The following is a 16,437-nucleotide window of genomic DNA, read 5'->3' on the forward strand; positions in this document are numbered from 1 at the left end:
TTAGGTGTATTCATCACGAAAGTTCTCAATTTATAATTATAGAAGAAAGAAACAGGTCTTCTCTATGAAAAAAAAAGTTAATGTATAAAGGTCTATTCACACGCAAGTAAGCTCGATCGCAAATCTGAAAACCTACGATAAACGATGCATCTTTTTCATGTTAAATTATACAAGTTTTTAATCAAATTACGTTAAAAATGAAAAAATCGTTTTTTTTTGGGTCGATGAAGAATTCCATGAAATCGTAAACGTTCTTGTGGAGGGAGGGAGAAGAGAGAAATCTGGAGGACAAATGTTCTCGCATTCGTCCGAAATCTCTCGCGTCGCAATCGGCCAATCCGTTCTCGTGACCGCGGCCAGCTCAAAGCTCAAAACCCGCACTACCCGCACAAGACGTTCAGTTTCAGTTTGGCTAGCCTGCGACGCGAACGGTTAACCTCGCTCCTTTCGGAGGCAACAGCCAGCGACCTGCGACGAGCGCGACAAACCAATCGCTGCTCGGACCACGACACACCCTTTCAATGCTCGTCTCGTTTATTTTTGAGACAATCCTGGCGAGGTAGTGGCTAATAAAAAAATACGTTTTAACGTTTACCTCATTGTCGACGTCGGCCAATAAGATTTTGATGTTCGTCGGCCTATAACCAATTTAAATTGCGACAGTATGGTAAGACATTCAGCCCTTACGTCTCGTCCGTCGTTCGTCGTCACGTCTCTGACGCGTGTGCCCGTAAATAAATGTGATTCCAGGAATTGTCCGTGTATTCGAGAGTAGTCTTATCCTTTCTCTATCGTCGCGGACCTCTTCGACTCGTGCGCGGAATTGTAGTTTTTAAAAGAGAGAGAGAGAGAGAGAGAGAAAAAAAAATAGGGGGAACGATTAGCACTGTTGTAGATGCATTAAGTTGTGTACACCGTATTCCTATCTCTTTGTTACATGTGTGTATCTTAGACAGAACAGCAAATGGATTGCGCACTAGACCTGATGCGGAGACTGCCTCCGCAGCAAATTGAAAAAAACCTCAGCGACCTGATCGACCTGGTTCCTTCGCTATGCGAGGATCTATTGTCCTCCGTAGACCAACCGTTAAAGATTGCCAAGGATAAGGAGTCCGGCAAGGACTACCTGTTGTGCGACTACAACAGAGACGGAGATTCGTACAGGTTCGATCAGAATGGTTTTTAAAATTACTTGGGGTTGTTCGACGGCAGAGAAGATGAGGATAGTTTGTTTATCGTGCAAACGCGATGAATTTTACAGGTCTCCTTGGAGCAATACTTATGATCCGCCGCTAGAGGATGGCTCGATGCCGTCTGAGCGACTGAGGAAACTGGAGATAGATGCCAACCATGCCTTTGATCAATATCGAGAGCTGTATTTCGAAGGTGGAGTCTCGTCGGTGTACTTGTGGGACTTGGATCACGGATTTGCAGCGGTGATTCTTATCAAGAAGGCAGGCGATGGTTCCAAGAAGATCAAAGGATGTTGGGACTCGATACACGTGGTCGAGGTGCAGGAGAAATCGACTGGTCGCACCGCTCACTATAAACTCACATCGACGGCTATGCTGTGGCTGCAGACGAACAAGCATGGCTCCGGTACAATGAATTTAGGTGGCAGTTTGACACGTCAGGTAAGTTTTTCGATACAACACGTGATATTGAACTGTATCAAATTTCGAGCTATCTATTTTGGTTAGATTTCAAGTTCAGCTTATATCTTGACAGATAAAAAAAAACATTGCGTGTTTTTCACTTACAATTGCAGGTAGAACAGGACGCTCAGATCAGCGAAACGTCCCCTCATATCGCGAACATCGGCAGAATGGTGGAAGACATGGAGAACAAGATTCGAAACACGTTGAACGAGATCTACTTCGGCAAAACGAAGGACATCGTGAATGGGCTGCGGTCGGTGCAATCTTTGGCCGATCAAAGACAACAGGCCGCGCTCAGGCAAGATCTCGCAGCGGCGCTGCAGAGGCGAAACGCCAACAATTGATCTTGCGAAGAGCAGGAAAGTTTCGATTACGATTATGAATAGATTTCATGGTATTTTTGGATCCTTTCATCTTGCTTGGGATCTTTCGACTTTCATAGACGTCTTTATACAATACTTTTTTAGAATCCGTGGGTCTACGGATTCTTGAGAGTTCTGAATTTTTTGCGGCGGCTTTTCGAGTTCTTTCCCGATAGGTCTCGAAATCTTGTTGGACTCTTTGGGAATTTTAAATGCCGGGACTTGGGCCTTTTCCAAGTCAGACCGTATCTATAGAACTCGTAAAATCCTCTGAATCATTGTCTACATTATTGAAAATGACACTTATTACTGTACTTTGTTGCCCTAAAGAGATACGAATCAATCACGAACGCGTTGATTAAACCTAAACAGTATGAAATACTTTGTTTAATTTAGAATGAAATAGAGTTTATTGTAAATATGCGGGAAAGGTGCAACGCGTTTTAGAACGGTAAATTAGATAAAGAACAATGTAAAATGCAAAAGAGAGTGAATTATAATAATATAATTAACGCTTATTGTGTGAAAGCTCGAAAAAAAATACCTTTAGCAATTTCTCTCTTTTGGTTTTTATTAAGTTTGATAAATGATAATTGCAAAACGGTAAAAAATTCATAACATTTCTGTAATGTTTGAAAAGTATTAATATTCCGCTTATACTGTTTAGGGTTAAATTTAAAAGCGCGTAATTTAGCGCTGAAAACAATATAAAATATTTAGGCTGCGTTCGGGGAGCGCGCTATTAGCGCTATTGAATCATTTTGTCTTCATCGCTCATCAGGTGTAAAACAACAGGATAGAATAAGCAAATAGCGCTAATAGCGCGCTCCCCGAATCCAGCCTTACGGTTTACGTAAAGTTAGAGAAAAAAGTATCGTGTTGCATTGTAAGGAATTTATCCTCGCAAATGGAAATCTTTCGAAAACTGCACATAAATGATAAATTCTTTTCATTTATATTGTAATCATGTAGATACGAAGAAGTGACAAACTCAAAATTCTAACATTTGGATATTAAAAAATAACCCGTCTACGCTATTTACAATTAAGTTTGAGACATAGCTAATCCTCTCTGAGGGACAGTATAAAACGATTTATTTACGATTTATTAAATGTCCAAAAGGAGCGGTTGCATTTTGCATTTGTTAATAATGAATCCATATATAATGCGCAAATAAAAGTTTTCAAATTAAACTTTATTCGTTTGTATTAAATTTCACGAGTACAAAAATCTGCTGGTACCATAGATCCTCTAGAAAGCTGCAGATCCTTTATTACCGGAGCTTTTCCTACGCAAATCCCGTATACATTATTCCGGCGTGTTCTAGTACGCATGGATCTTTGATACTACAGATCCTTGGACTGACAAGTTATCAGGATCTCAAAGAATCGCCAGTACCACGAATCTTGAAACCAACAACTGTGTTAAAATCCTTTTTATCCTCATTCTCGAAACTCTCGATTCTTGGTACGCGAGAGGTAACGGATATCAAAGACTCTTGGTACTATAAATCCTTGAACCCTTATAAATGATTGCGCAATCGTACATATTGAGAATCTCGCATATTCTATATGATCCATGAGCGCATTAGATTATTTCTTGTAATGGAGACGCAAAAAAAATACCGCGTAGAATTCGTAAGTACATAAACGAAAAGAAAAGCAGCTTTTATGTTAGTGCCTTTTTTTTTACACTTGAATTACACCACCGATATTATTACCCATAAACTTATTTCTTCCATAATTATACTATTATATGAATTAACTTAATAACGTAATTTGATAATTTTTTGTTTTGCAAATTCCGAATGATGGCAGTGTGCGGGCGAGTCAGTCTAAGAAAGGACTAAAAAAGACATCACCATGTCACTCCTGTGAATATTTTCTTCCAGCATTTCTATACTATAATTTTTTTTTTCATATGTATATTGATACCGTCTCTCTCTTTCGGTTATAATTAACAATCGAAAGAATTATGAGCCTGGTCCAACATAGCACACATAGATTACAGTATTAATTAATTAGACGTTATTTTGTTTATTTCGATTATAATAGACATGTTTTTCGATTTTAATATCGTCGCAAAAAATCAAAGTCATCAAGGAAGGCGCGTTGTTTCGCGGTTACCCTTTTATTGAATAAAGGATTTAAAAAACAAACTCTTATAAGATATATATAGCTTTTAGGAGGGATGTAAGGATAATAATTGTTAGATATATCGGAATTTACATATACATATATTTGGCGATTTGGGGTCTTCGTATTTATTTGTTACGTAAAGGAACTTTGTTAAGTGTTGAAGGACATTTTAATCGCTAGGAGCATATTTAAAACGACGATCCTAACGAGGTTTCGGTGATGCCAAGTTTCTCGCAGCAAGTTATAAGCAATCTGAATGTTTTAAATATAGAAAAAAAAAAAGAAATAAAAACTTAAAGAGATCTCTAGAACGCTGTGTCGTGTTGGAGATAATTCTTTTTCCAGAAAAAAATAGGATGCGAATTATCGCGAGGACACCAAATCGAGCAAATTCAAAGTCACAGAGTTCCATGAGGGAGAAAAAACGTATACCTTCCAATGATAACTGTGATTACACTCTTGTAGTTAATTATCTGCTTATAATTATTCCTAATCATTCAGACTGCACTTTCGGAACAATTTTTTTTTCTTTTATACAAACGATGTCACGAGATGGAAAGGATGGTAAGGAAAAAAGTTCTTCACGCACACTTTGCAAGTTCACACAAGGATCTTCCACATGGGGCCTCGCGGCCCTCCTCTCACTTTATCTAATTATAATCTCTGTTCTAACGTTACACAGTCTAATTGAAAGTTATCTTATTGATTGAAGGCGGTGTGTGTAACCTGTTCTGAAAAATGTTTATTAAAACGAGATATTACAACAAAATGTAATAAAGTCTGAGCATTCATAAGCCAATTACAGTCTCCGAACATGACGCGATATTTGTATCGCGCCGCACCAGCCATTTCAAAGCGCGCGAAATATTTTGTGTGATCCTCAAGATCTCGACGTTCCTGGATTTAAAGGTCTAAATCGTCTATCCTGGCTCTTCCATATCATAATTTTGAGCGTTTATTATTTTTCTCAAATCCTTACATATTTCACGTCTCATATCAAGATAATATCAATATCAAGATATTGCATATCTAAAGATTTAACGACATCCAAATTCACAGATGTTGAATTCATGAATTTAGAATTTTATTATCGAAATTCACGAATTCTGTCAAATACGTGGATATCAAGCACTTTAGATCTCATCTTCCTGATTTGAATAGTTTTAAACTTGCAAACTTTTAATTCTTTGAAGAACTTTCAAATGCCCTAACTCTTTTACATGCTCAGATCGCATAAACTTTAATTTTTATTAAATTCAAGTTATATTAGACCTAAAAATCTCGAGAACTCGAGTTCTTTCCATAAAAAAAGAAAGAAACCTTTAGCATTCTGTAAAAATTCCATTATAGCGAAAACTCCAGTCTTATCGATCATTACAGGAAAGATGCTTGAAGTGAGCTGCTTCGTGTCGGGCATCGCTAGCATCCCATGAAAAATTGTTCCGCGCGCGCGCGCTCAAGGACTTCAGGGTCCTTTTCCCACGACCTCTTCATATTGGTCTTCAACAATGTTTTCTCTTTTTTTCTCACATTCTCTCATGTATTCTCTTGTTTTCTCTCTCTCTCTCTCACTCACACATAAGTGTAATAAGTTACAAAGCTGTTGTAAATAATTTCTTTCTCTATTCTTTAAAAAAAAAAGGTCCAGGATGTTTCTCAAGGCTCTCTCAGTTTTTATTTCCCAATCAACTTTCTGCTGAAAAGTTGTCGCCACTTTCATATATAACAAACAACGCGTGTAACTGGCTAGGTATACGTGTATCTAGGTATAGGTGTATCTGTGTGTACCTGTTTATCTGTATGTGTACATGTATAATGTATATAACTGTACGTATACCCAGTTTTCGCTTTCCCGGATTTATTTAAATATTGATTAAAATAATTGAGTAAAGCAGATATTTCGATAAAAGTCGTTTCTCGCATTGGCGCGTTGCTGTTGTTACTGTTGGAACTGCTAGCCCGTTTTGCTTTCTCCCCCTTTCTCCCTTCGTTTTCTATTCTCTTTCTCTCTCTCAGACACTCTTTCTCTCTCTTGCTCTTTCGCTCTTCCACTCTCTTCATCATCTTCCTCTAGATTTTTTTGGTTATATTATTGTTTATCCTGTTTGACCAATAGTAAAGGTGTTGATTGATTGGCTAAGCGGGTGGTTTTTGCTCGAATGTGTGTTGGGCTTCTGTCGTCGTAATCGTCGGGCTGAACACAATTATTTGTCGAGGGAGGTGTTATTTTTGACGGCGATTACTACCTCCTCACCGCATGCCTTGAGTACAGTGCACTAAAAAAATATATAACATATATTTATATAGTATACATTAGCTTAGCATGAAATTCTTGGAGATAATTTTTCTTTAAAGCGACAGCATCAATCAAAAAAAGGGGAATATTGAAAATAAATATTAATTTTTTAAATATAATAATAATCTTTGTGCACGATAGAATGAAAAATAAAAGATTAAAATAAGGAAAATATTTTGAAATCTGATAATGCCATGGACAAAGCAGCGCATTAGTTTTAACTTTCGGAATAATTTCTAAAACTATAAGAAATCAGCAGTAAAACAAATGATGGGAATGCTACTGTACCTTCAAAGTTTTTGAAAATTATAATAAAACAATACAAGTTAATAAATCACTGTCAGAGTACTTGTTATAGTGGGAAAATTACATAAATCCGAAACTTTCATATTTTCATTATCATAAATTATACGTTGGAAGCAGAGACATGTCAATAATCATATTAAATTAATGACATGAGTTTTAATTTTATTTGATACGTTTCTCGATAATTTTTCAAGAATGCACATCTTGCAAATAATAAAATTATAAATTTGACGCAAGACGAATTGACCACACATGTCTCTTATATATGTATAGTTTGACGATATTCACAATTGCATTCCAAATAATATTTGCAATTTGAATATATGATGCAACATGCATAATTCAATGTACATAGAGCATATAAAGGCATACTTACAAGTAACTCTTTTCCAGATTCGTAATCAGCACGCAGCTGTGTTCCCAAATCACCATCAGGTATCTTGAGATCTTCGCGCAGTTCTCCATTATCAGCCATCAGACAGAGATAGCCGTCGTCAGATATATCTGTAAGCTGTCGCAAAACAATTACGTTTCATATTTTGCAAAAACGTATTAGTCTATGCATCGCAGAAGACTGAAATTTTTAGAATAGACTTTGATCATCCCTTCCTTGCAATATTAACAAAGAAATTTAAATTGTTAACCCTTAAATGTGTAATTTTTTATAGTATTCTATTTTTTAAATAAATAAAGAACTTCTGAGCCTTTCTATCAAAGGAAAAGAAGGGTCAGAGAAGGCCCTTTAAAAATGTGTAAAAAAAAAACAATGTTTTCAGTTCAAATTTCATAAGAGAGAGTACACGAAGCATCAAAAAGTCCCTTCGCACTTATGCAAAGTTGCTCACTTAATAGTTAAGATTACAAAACATAAATAATAATAAAGTACATTTACAAATGTAAAATATAAAGAAACAGAAATATTCTATTAATAATCTAAAGAACAAACAGATTAAAAATATGGAAGGAAAAGTTCACGTACGCTACGTTTAGTTTGCTAACGTGCAAGAAACGTGAGAGAAGAGGCGTCTACCTGGTAATCTTCCCGCTTGACGAACGGCACATCCATATTGTGTGTGGAGGGGCAGATATCCTCATATTTCTTGGAGGTGAATATGTCGATACCTACTAAGTGAACCTTGGCGTGACCGTGCTTGCCGGTCTTAGAAGTCGACATTTCTACAATCTTGCAGGGACGCGATTTCAACATGACGAAGCCATTTTTGCGCAGTGCCGAACACTGCATAGGGTATGTCACGGAGGCGCCGGAATCTCCAGTCTCAAAGTGAGTATCCTCGATATCTGCCATTGTTGTTTGATGGATATCTGCGTGAAGCACAAGTATAAATTTGAAATTAACAGTCTGACGGGTTAAAATAATGAGGTTAAATCCACGGTTAGGAGTTAATTATCTGACAGATCCATCTCTTCCGAAGAGCAACGGTCTAAAACTGGCACTAACGGTTACGGAGACAACGATTTTACCGGACTTTTTTGCCCATTAATACCCCCATTGAGAGCTTAACAACACACTGACGAGGCTACTTTAAACGAAACCATTTTGAAACCGTACTAGCCTAGCCGCCTAGCCGATAAACGTCAGAAACGAAATATCGCCGTCATTCTTAAAGGCAGGAAAAAAAAGCGACCGGAGAAATTACGCCGATTCGACACATTCTCGCCTTTACGGAACATCCACATATTCTACAGTCTACATACACTAACGTCGCTCTCGGGGTCGAGTCTCTATCGGCAACGCGCGGTAAATGAGTCACCAGAACTCGGGGGGCTATATCGGCAACGTGGTTACACCCGGGCGAACAGGGTGACCACGTGGCGCGTCGTCGCAGGGAGTTCGCGCACAGTGCGAGAGGTGTCGGAGGCGGACGGGGAGGCGCGACTAACCAAAGATCTCTCGCGCGGACCCAGCGGAGCCGGAAGATCGCGAGCCCGCCGTCGGCGTAGGATCGTTCCGCGCGGGGCACTTTCGCCGGCGGCGATCGCGACGCTTACCGGAGCACCGCGCCGGGTTATCGCGCACGGCGTATTTCAAGCGGTAGGAAGACTACACAGCCGAACGGTATAGGCGAGAGCACACGAGCGGGGGCCGCATTGCCAGCGCGAACCGCGTTACCGTCGCGGCGCGTCGCGTCGCCGCCGCGCGGATTCAAGCCGGCCCGACATTTACCAGCGTATTCTCAACGTTCCGCCGCTCGTTCGGGCAATTAGCACCATTAGTCGACGCCGAAAGCGAGAAGCAGCTCGGGATACTCACATGTGATCAAAATGGATACTCTAACCAGAAGGTCGTGCTGCGCCGGCGCGCCACGGGATCGTAATAGGGGTTCACAACATCGACTGCACGGATCTCCGCTCTCTCTCGCGCCGCTCTCGGCGGCGCGGCGGCCGCCGCGCCATTGTGGGCGCCACCTCGTGGCGCGACGCGCCGACGCCTCGCGTTTTCATTGGCGCGATTCGCACGACTTTCGTGTGCACGTGTGTATGTACAGACGTTAAGGCGACTTCGGCCAAATTATCAATTTTGTTCTTTTTAATTATTATATTTTTTTTATTTTTACTATAATTTTTAAATTGTTAAAATTATGGGAAAAAGGATTATAGGTCGGAGACAGTGTAATTTAATTAAAAACGTACGTTGCTTAGGCAATTTTGCTAGTTTAATTAATCACCTAATGTCAATTTCTATCAACGTAGATTAACTAACTTTAATCTTGATCCTTTTTAAATATTTCTCTATAGTTGTAAGAATTAGAGAAAGATAAGAATAAAGTTAAATCAAGATTAAAATTTAATCTGCATTGATAGATATATAAGTCGACATAATTACTTCGAGCGAAATTCCTAATTATTATATAATTCGTTGTCCTTGACTTTTTTATGCGTTAAACAAAAAAATAATAATTCTATCCGCGTAATAATGAAACGGCACGGGTATTGTTTGATAACTTAATTATTACCGCTCATTGCGCAGGTCCCTGAACAATTGACTCGTTTACATTTCTTCTTTTTTTTTTCCAACATTAGCGCGTTCCAAAACTCATCGAGAAAGGTTTTGTGCTTTTTTTTTGCCACAAGCGCATATTTTATGCAACAATGCGTATTTTGTAATTGTAACAATACAAATTACGCTTTTAGAAATTCGGAAATCGCGCTTTCAGTGCGAAATTATTTCGCCGATTTTCTTTCGCTAGAACGCACATTCCGCGACGTCGATGAGCGCGGTAAGTTCCGGTAATCGCTCGCAGCACTTCCGGCGACGGCCATTTTGTACGACGCTCGGTGGTACGCTCGATGTATCTTTTAACGGCTAGTTTGTAGGATTGCGCATTCGGAATTTTACGACTTCGCACCGGCTTCCGACGATGATGAAAACGGACGAGTAAGTACGAAGTCTCTCGCGCGTTTTCGCCGATCAATCGCGTGACGGGACTCGCCGCAAACTGTCGGTTTAACTATCGCGGAGTCATCGCGGCATCTAAACGCGATGCGAGACGATGTGTCGCGCGACGATGTGTTTCGCGACGATTGTAATGGTGAAAGGATACGACTCGGTGGATCTATCATTCGGTACTTTTCAGCGTTGCAATCGTGCGGGCGCGTATCGCTGTAAATTTCCCGTATATTTCTGCCTTGGTCTTAACCTTTCATTAAGCACTTTTTTTCTTGTATATATTTGTACAGATTTACCTTCTCCCTTGGCGCGTACGATGTTTACGTTTGATGTATGATAATATTACAGCTCCGTGTATATCGTATATTGTATTACTTCGTGTGTGTGATTGCAGCAATCAGGTGCAGAACAATGATGACAGAGACAGGAGTAGAGAGCGAGATCGTAATCGTAGGTCAGACAGGCCAAATCGCATAAACTCGGCCAGCCGCGACCGCAGCAGAGAGAGAAACGACCGCGTCGGCAGGAAGGCGTCCGACCGACGGATTTACGTGTCAAACATTCCTTATGATTTTCGTTGGCAAGATCTCAAAGATCTGTTCAGGACCGAGGTCGGCAAGGTGGCGCACGTGGAGCTCTTCACGGATGAGAATGACAAGCCGCGGGGATGCGGGATAGTGGAGTTCGAAGATTCGGATTCGGTGAAGATAGCGGTGGAGAAGATGCACCGATACGACATTAAAGGGCGGAAGCTCGTTGTCAAAGAAGTGAGTTCGAAAATCCTCGCAGCGCGATTTCAAATAATTTAACAGAACTTAATTCAATTTATCGAAAGATTAATTGTTGTTTGTATTGTAACTTTGAGCGTCTGTCTTGCAGGATTTTGACGTAGAACGTGACAAGTACGGCCGTTTAACGACAGGTCGTAACAATGATAGAAATCGGGACGACAGGTTCAGAGATCCTCCAAGGCCGCAGGGTGGCGGAAGGCAAAACATGTCCGCGCCTACCGGCACAGGAGTCGGTGGCGGTGGTGGTGGAGGCGGCGGCGGCGGTGGCGGCGGTGGCGGCAGTGGCAGCGGAGGTGACAATAAATTTGGAAACACCTACGGTCTTAGCACGCAATTCTTAGAGTCTTTGGGTATCAATGGTCCTCTGGTCACAAGGGTCTTTGTCGCAAACGTTAGTATGACGCAAGTAATATTTTAAAGAGCATGTACTTACGTACTTGTCGCATCGAGAAAATATACGTGTGTCTTGTTTTTCTCAGCTGGATTATAAAGTTGACGAGAAGAAGCTACTTGAAGTTTTCAAGTTGGCCGGGAAAGTGTTGCACGTCGAATTGGGGAAAGATAAGGATGGTAAATCAAGAGGTTTCGGTGTCGTGGAGTACGATCATCCGGTAGAATCGGTACAGGCCATCTCGATGCTCCACAATCAACAGCTGTATGACAGACGCATGACCGTCAGACTCGATAGAGCTAATGAACCTGACATGCCGCCTAAATTGCCGGAAGGTATTTACATATTTATCAGTTCGCGATAATGCGATCGGGCGATGTGCTTACCGCTTCTGTAAATAAATTTTCTTTGTAAATCAGGTTTAAAGGGAATTGGCATGGGACTCGGAGCTGGAGGTAACAGACTGTTGGACGTTGCTAGAAATATTCCCAATGTACAGGCGAACAATCCGCCAGTAGTGAATCCGATCTCGGCGCCTGTCTTAGCAGCGGGCGCTTTTGGCGCCGGTTTAAATAACGTTGTACCCGCGCAATTAGGTAAAGGAGTTACATGCGCTTGTTTTCGTAAATAAATTAGAATTATTAAATAAATGAGAGATCTTATCTGTTCGCAGCATCGGCATTATCAAACACAAATGCAGCAGCACTTCAAGCTAGCTTAGCCGGTGCCGGTTTAGGTGCCAATCTCACTACTAGTTCGCTACTGAATTCTTCATTGACGAATGAGTTGGCATCAAACTTGAACAACTTTGGCGGTGGTGTTGGTAGCTTGAGCGGTCTGCAGGCTTCTTTGGCCGGTGGACAAGGGAACAATACATTCACGCCCCGCGGGTTATCCAAATTGGACAACGATATAGGATTTGGTGGTAACAACGCTTTCGGCGGTTCCAGTTTCGGTGGCGGTAGAGATTTTGACGGAGGTTTTAGTAGAGGAGACGGCGATCGTGTTTCTGGTGGCGGCGGCGGTGGGTTCTCTGGAAATCAAGGCCAAAGCGGTGGCGGCAACCGACAGAACTCCAATGGTTCAAGACAAATGTCAGATACTATACTTATAGGCAACGTATGTACTTCCGCTTCTATCATTATATTTTTTCCATTTTTTTTTAAATGGCTTAATACGTAAGTACAATTCTTGTTACAGCTACCTCCAAATACTACGTGGCAGATGCTGCGTGATAAGTTCCAGGATGCCGGAGAGGTAAAATTCGCAGAAATGAGAGGTGCCGATATGGGTATGGTACGGTTCGCATCTGAATGGGATGCCGAGCGTGCTGTGAGTATCCTTTTCAAAACGAGACAGACATTAGACAAAATTTAAGATTGAGAATCCGGCCATTTCTTTTCTTTTTTTATTTCTTTGAATTTTTATTAACTACATGGTAAAAAAAAAGAAAAAAGATGGTCAATTATAATATCGTTTATATGCTAATTTTATTGTGCTCTACGCATAATAGAAAAAAATTTGTACGAACGGATTTTCCTTAATGATAGCAATTAGCCATGATGAATCGATCACGCATCGATGGAAGAACAATTGACGTGCGTCTGTACTAAGAGTCAAAGAGTAGCCCCGTGGGATTCAAGGTAACGTTAATAGAAAAGATTATATCGCCGCAACTCGACGCTTTAACCATAACTTATTGACGCAGCGTGAGGAAGCTGGGTGTTTATGTGTCGTCTGCAGGATTCCACTCCTGATGGTACTCGAAAAATTCATCCTAGTTGTCTGGCAGAACTTAGGACAGGGAGTGAGAAGTGTCTGTCTTTGGAAGATCAGCAAGTCGTGTTTGTATAATGGCTACTCAACGTTGAAACGGTCATGTCGGCTACTGACGATCACTCCACGCCCTCTCTCTTTCTCTTTATCCCCTCTCAACTTTTTCAATTCTGTATTGTTTACCGCCAAATTATCGTTCCTTTTTACAGTGGAAGTCTACTACGTGTTCACTTCTTAAAATTCAGTCCTTTTTTTTTTCTAGCGATCGTGACTACAGTTTAGTTGTTTAGGCTTAGGTTTCATGATGATCTTACTATAAGTCAGTAAGGTTTCTTTTACAGTGTGTAGGTTATTCACTATTTACAGGTTATTTACAGTAATTAGCGATTCTGTAGTCTGTAAGTCTTTACTTCTTAGTTATCATGACGAGAGATCGATCGGTTCTCCATCATTCCGATCATAACGTGAAGCTCTGCTCATTCGCAGCTGGGTCCAACCAAGGGATAGAGATTAATCTTTCGCTCATGAAAAAAAAAAAAAACTTAACGTTGTAAAATTGCTATTCGCTCGAATTAGAGATTTCCGGCTTGCGTCTTATCGAGGTACGCTCGTTTAAAATCTTATTTTATGCAGATCGTGGACAATATTATGTGTTGGATTCTCGTTGCATTGTTCGCACTTTCTCATGCGTAAAGAAAAAAAAGCACGTGTTTGACAGGGGACAGCGCTTCGTCGCCACGATTTCTGCGGATGATCACATCATTTATTATTTTTATTTTGTTTTTCGTCGTACTACGTACAAAATTGTGTTTGCATCTTTGTAAGAATGATTTTAACGACCTAAATGAAGCATACGAGAAATTTGCTTGTAGTCGCAATATTTTGTTTAGGAAGCTCCCCTCTCAGTTCACTCAAGCTCGCTTCGAGATTTCGGCGAACGTACATCGGACGATCTAGATTCGGCTAAATTCTGCGTTTTTATGCACCGTAGTATGTTTACCAAAAAGTAAATCGTGGCCGAATATATCGCGTTTTTATCTTGATCTCGTCTGTTCCCCGCGGAAACGTACGCGGACAGGACTTGGATTGATTCCGGATACAATGGACGAATTTTCATTTGACGACATTATTTTTTGGTAAACATAATTCTCCTCTCGCCATGTAGATCTCGAGGAACATTTTGTGCATTGTAACAATCTTGTATAACCACCACTCTCATAACAGTAATTGAATAAAATCCAAATCCGTTTTGACTATAAAAAAAAAAAAACTATACTGGTCGTTGTGTTTTATTTCTGTGCTATTGTGTGAATTTTTTATTATCTTTTTTTTTTAAGCGGTCACTTCTCGTCAGTTCGGATGGATCTTGTCAAGTGAGTTTTTAGCATGCAATGCAACGCGTTTAACGGTACGAATTAATCGTAACTGTCCTGCAAACACGTTGTATTTAAAACAGAATGTACGAGTCCATTCGTTTATCGATACGTCTTAAAAATACAGATCACTCCTCCGATTTATCTTCCGCACAATTGGGACGTCGATAATCTGCGCAATCTGGGAGGAAGGTGGCTCGTTCACGCTCGCAGGTGAGATACTTTTTCAGATGATTTTCTTCCCCCGATTTTCCGAAGACTGTCCCGGGAAGAGAGAGGCGATTGACGATATCTGGGCACCCCCCCGATTAGCGCTGAACACGCTTGTGGTCTGTCATTAATAGCGAGAACTTTTAAAAGCGACGCTCGCGGGTCTATCTGTACGTGGTGTTGTCACGAATTGTATTCTTCATCTCCAATAGTTTTTTTTAGCGATATACGTTTACTGTCGATGAAATTGAGACGCATCGATGGATCCTTTATAGAAGGGTGACCCGAGAAAGGAATGGTTAAACACGGGGTTGATTCTCGTCGTCTTTAACGTGGTGTGGTCGATCCTGTGTGAATAGAAAACTGTGAATGAAGGACGGCGAGAGATCTTCCATGCGCGCCGATGACTTTGCATCCATTCCGAAGTACTCACGTAGCTTTGTGTGCAATCGCCGTCGATCTGTATCCGTATGCGGGACTTTGCGGGGGGTTTTTTTTCCCCCGAGTTTAATTAATGTATCTTTATGGTAAGTGTTCGTCGAGACGTTCCACCTGCGATCGGCGACAAAAAATGCGCGCACGTCAGCGCATTCTTAACGACCGATCCTCCTTTCGTTCACAACGCCAATGATTAAATTTCCACGTGTTCGAGGAGATGTGGTATCCTTTTTTTTTTGTTATTGACATAACGTTAGTCAGGACTCTGACACAAGAGTTGTATCGTCAGTGTTATTTATATCATTCCTCGGAGAATCGGTGCTCGTGTCTTTTCGCATTAACAGTTCCGTCGATTTTAGGGGCCGAGAAGTTTATACTCTTTTGCCATTTGTGTTACATTTGTGCGATTTGATTGTACGGCGCGACGGTGCCTGTTTAATATCTCTCGTTACGCGAGGACGAGAAGCGTTTTCCCTTCTCGTGAGATAGAATGAGATAATACATGTATAGATTATCGTATAAGGAATATCTTTTTTATTGCACTGGGGCATAGATACAATGTGGATGTTATTGATTATTTTCAGATCACGATCGAGAAACGTCTGTCCCAAAGTGTGACGATGCCAGGTAAGTTTTAACAATTGACAAACAGTCACTTTACAAATGGTTCTTATTCCAGGGAAGCTGTCGCGCGAGCGACGTTGAGTCTTGTGAAATGGTGAGTTGCGCGAAATAAAGAGACGAATCGTGTCAAATCGTACTTTCAATCACACCTGTATTTCTCTCCTGGTTTTACCTGTACATTATAAAATAGCTTTCGATACGTGAGGCAAGTGTAAGAATTACTATCTTTGTAGAGAATCGTAACGCGACGTCCTGGCGGTAACATGTCAATGGTGCGGTTAATAGTTTCGGACGCGCGTAAATGACGCCAGTAAACGGGATCACCGGCTCGAACGAAACATGTAAAACGTATATAAAATTGCGTAATACGGTAAATACGGGTATGTAATTCATGTAAATTAGTCTTAATGGTACAAACAGTACTGCGACAATCGTGTTCACGTTTAACGCGCAAAGAGTGCACCGTTCAACACCACTCAAAAAAGAAAAAGGCACCTTAAACATCACACGCCCGTTTATATGTATTGTATATACTTATATGTAATTATGTAGCGCGACGCGTCTCTTCTCTTTCTCTATAGCCTATGTGTACATGGATTATCACATTTGAAATAAAGGTATAAAGGCGTAGAATTTCACAACTCTTGTGCGAGTGAATCATCAAT

The 16,437-nt window shown here is 40.7% G+C and overlaps 3 protein-coding genes across 8 annotated transcripts; 2 read left to right on the forward strand and 1 right to left on the reverse strand.

The window, feature by feature from the left end:
* The first annotated feature begins 305 nt into the window (after positions 1 to 305).
* On the forward strand, positions 306 to 3,218 carry Cpb (F-actin-capping protein subunit beta). 2 transcript variants are annotated; one of them, XM_071789030.1, is made up of 4 exons: positions 306 to 559; positions 953 to 1,164; positions 1,262 to 1,634; positions 1,769 to 3,218. In XM_071789030.1, the coding sequence occupies exons 2-4, from the start codon at positions 965 to 967 to the stop codon at positions 2,000 to 2,002; spliced, it is 807 nt and encodes a 268-aa protein (XP_071645131.1). In that variant the 5' UTR covers positions 306 to 559; positions 953 to 964; the 3' UTR covers positions 2,003 to 3,218. The 2 variants fall into 2 exon arrangements, with proteins under 2 accessions (XP_071645131.1, XP_071645130.1); XM_071789029.1 differs by having other exon boundaries at positions 308 to 667.
* A 1,662-nt stretch (positions 3,219 to 4,880) lies between these two features.
* Positions 4,881 to 9,180, reverse strand: Eef5 (eukaryotic translation elongation factor 5). Of its 3 annotated transcripts, none has more exons than XM_071789031.1 (4): positions 9,033 to 9,180; positions 7,791 to 8,083; positions 7,137 to 7,271; positions 4,881 to 6,434 (listed from the first exon to the last, which is right to left on the reverse strand). In XM_071789031.1, the coding sequence occupies exons 2-4, from the start codon at positions 8,064 to 8,066 to the stop codon at positions 6,363 to 6,365; spliced, it is 483 nt and encodes a 160-aa protein (XP_071645132.1). In that variant the 5' UTR covers positions 8,067 to 8,083; positions 9,033 to 9,180; the 3' UTR covers positions 4,881 to 6,362. The 3 variants fall into 3 exon arrangements, with proteins under 3 accessions (XP_071645132.1, XP_071645133.1, XP_071645134.1); XM_071789032.1 differs by having other exon boundaries at positions 8,946 to 9,058; XM_071789033.1 differs by lacking the exon at positions 9,033 to 9,180 and adding an exon at positions 8,477 to 8,618.
* An 821-nt stretch (positions 9,181 to 10,001) lies between these two features.
* Rump (heterogeneous nuclear ribonucleoprotein rumpelstiltskin) lies at positions 10,002 to 16,413 on the forward strand. 3 transcript variants are annotated; one of them, XM_071789025.1, is made up of 9 exons: positions 10,002 to 10,157; positions 10,564 to 10,936; positions 11,049 to 11,351; positions 11,440 to 11,686; positions 11,771 to 11,947; positions 12,025 to 12,470; positions 12,552 to 12,687; positions 12,909 to 12,994; positions 15,733 to 16,413. In XM_071789025.1, exons 1-8 carry the CDS (start codon positions 10,141 to 10,143, stop codon positions 12,962 to 12,964), a joined length of 1,755 nt encoding a protein of 584 aa, XP_071645126.1. In that variant the 5' UTR covers positions 10,002 to 10,140; the 3' UTR covers positions 12,965 to 12,994; positions 15,733 to 16,413. The 3 variants fall into 3 exon arrangements, with proteins under 3 accessions (XP_071645126.1, XP_071645125.1, XP_071645127.1); XM_071789024.1 differs by lacking the exon at positions 15,733 to 16,413 and adding an exon at positions 13,060 to 14,400; XM_071789026.1 differs by lacking the exon at positions 15,733 to 16,413 and adding an exon at positions 13,095 to 14,400.
* Positions 16,414 to 16,437: the final 24 nt, after the last annotated feature.

This window comes from Temnothorax longispinosus, chromosome 9 (assembly GCF_030848805.1).
Source record: "Temnothorax longispinosus isolate EJ_2023e chromosome 9, Tlon_JGU_v1, whole genome shotgun sequence".
In the NCBI taxonomy this organism is placed as follows: domain Eukaryota; kingdom Metazoa; phylum Arthropoda; class Insecta; order Hymenoptera; family Formicidae; genus Temnothorax; species Temnothorax longispinosus.

Bases quoted from the DNA above. Each gene is read 5' to 3' on its own strand.
- Cpb (XM_071789029.1), top strand. The intron at 1,165-1,261 runs GTTCGATCAGAA...TGAATTTTACAG, and splicing joins AGAGACGGAGATTCGTACAG to GTCTCCTTGGAGCAATACTT. The intron at 1,635-1,768 runs GTAAGTTTTTCG...TTACAATTGCAG, and splicing joins GTGGCAGTTTGACACGTCAG to GTAGAACAGGACGCTCAGAT.
- Eef5 (XM_071789031.1), bottom strand. From the start codon at position 8,066: ATGGCAGATATCGAGGATACTCACTTTGAGACTGGAGATTCCGGCGCC. The intron at 7,272-7,790 runs GTAGACGCCTCT...GTTTTGCGACAG, and splicing joins TCAAGCGGGAAGATTACCAG to CTTACAGATATATCTGACGA. The intron at 6,435-7,136 runs GTAAGTATGCCT...ATATTTTTTTAG, and splicing joins AATCTGGAAAAGAGTTACTT to TGCACTGTACTCAAGGCATG.
- Rump (XM_071789025.1), top strand. The intron at 10,937-11,048 runs GTGAGTTCGAAA...TCTGTCTTGCAG, and splicing joins GGAAGCTCGTTGTCAAAGAA to GATTTTGACGTAGAACGTGA. The intron at 12,471-12,551 runs GTATGTACTTCC...TTCTTGTTACAG, and splicing joins ATACTATACTTATAGGCAAC to CTACCTCCAAATACTACGTG.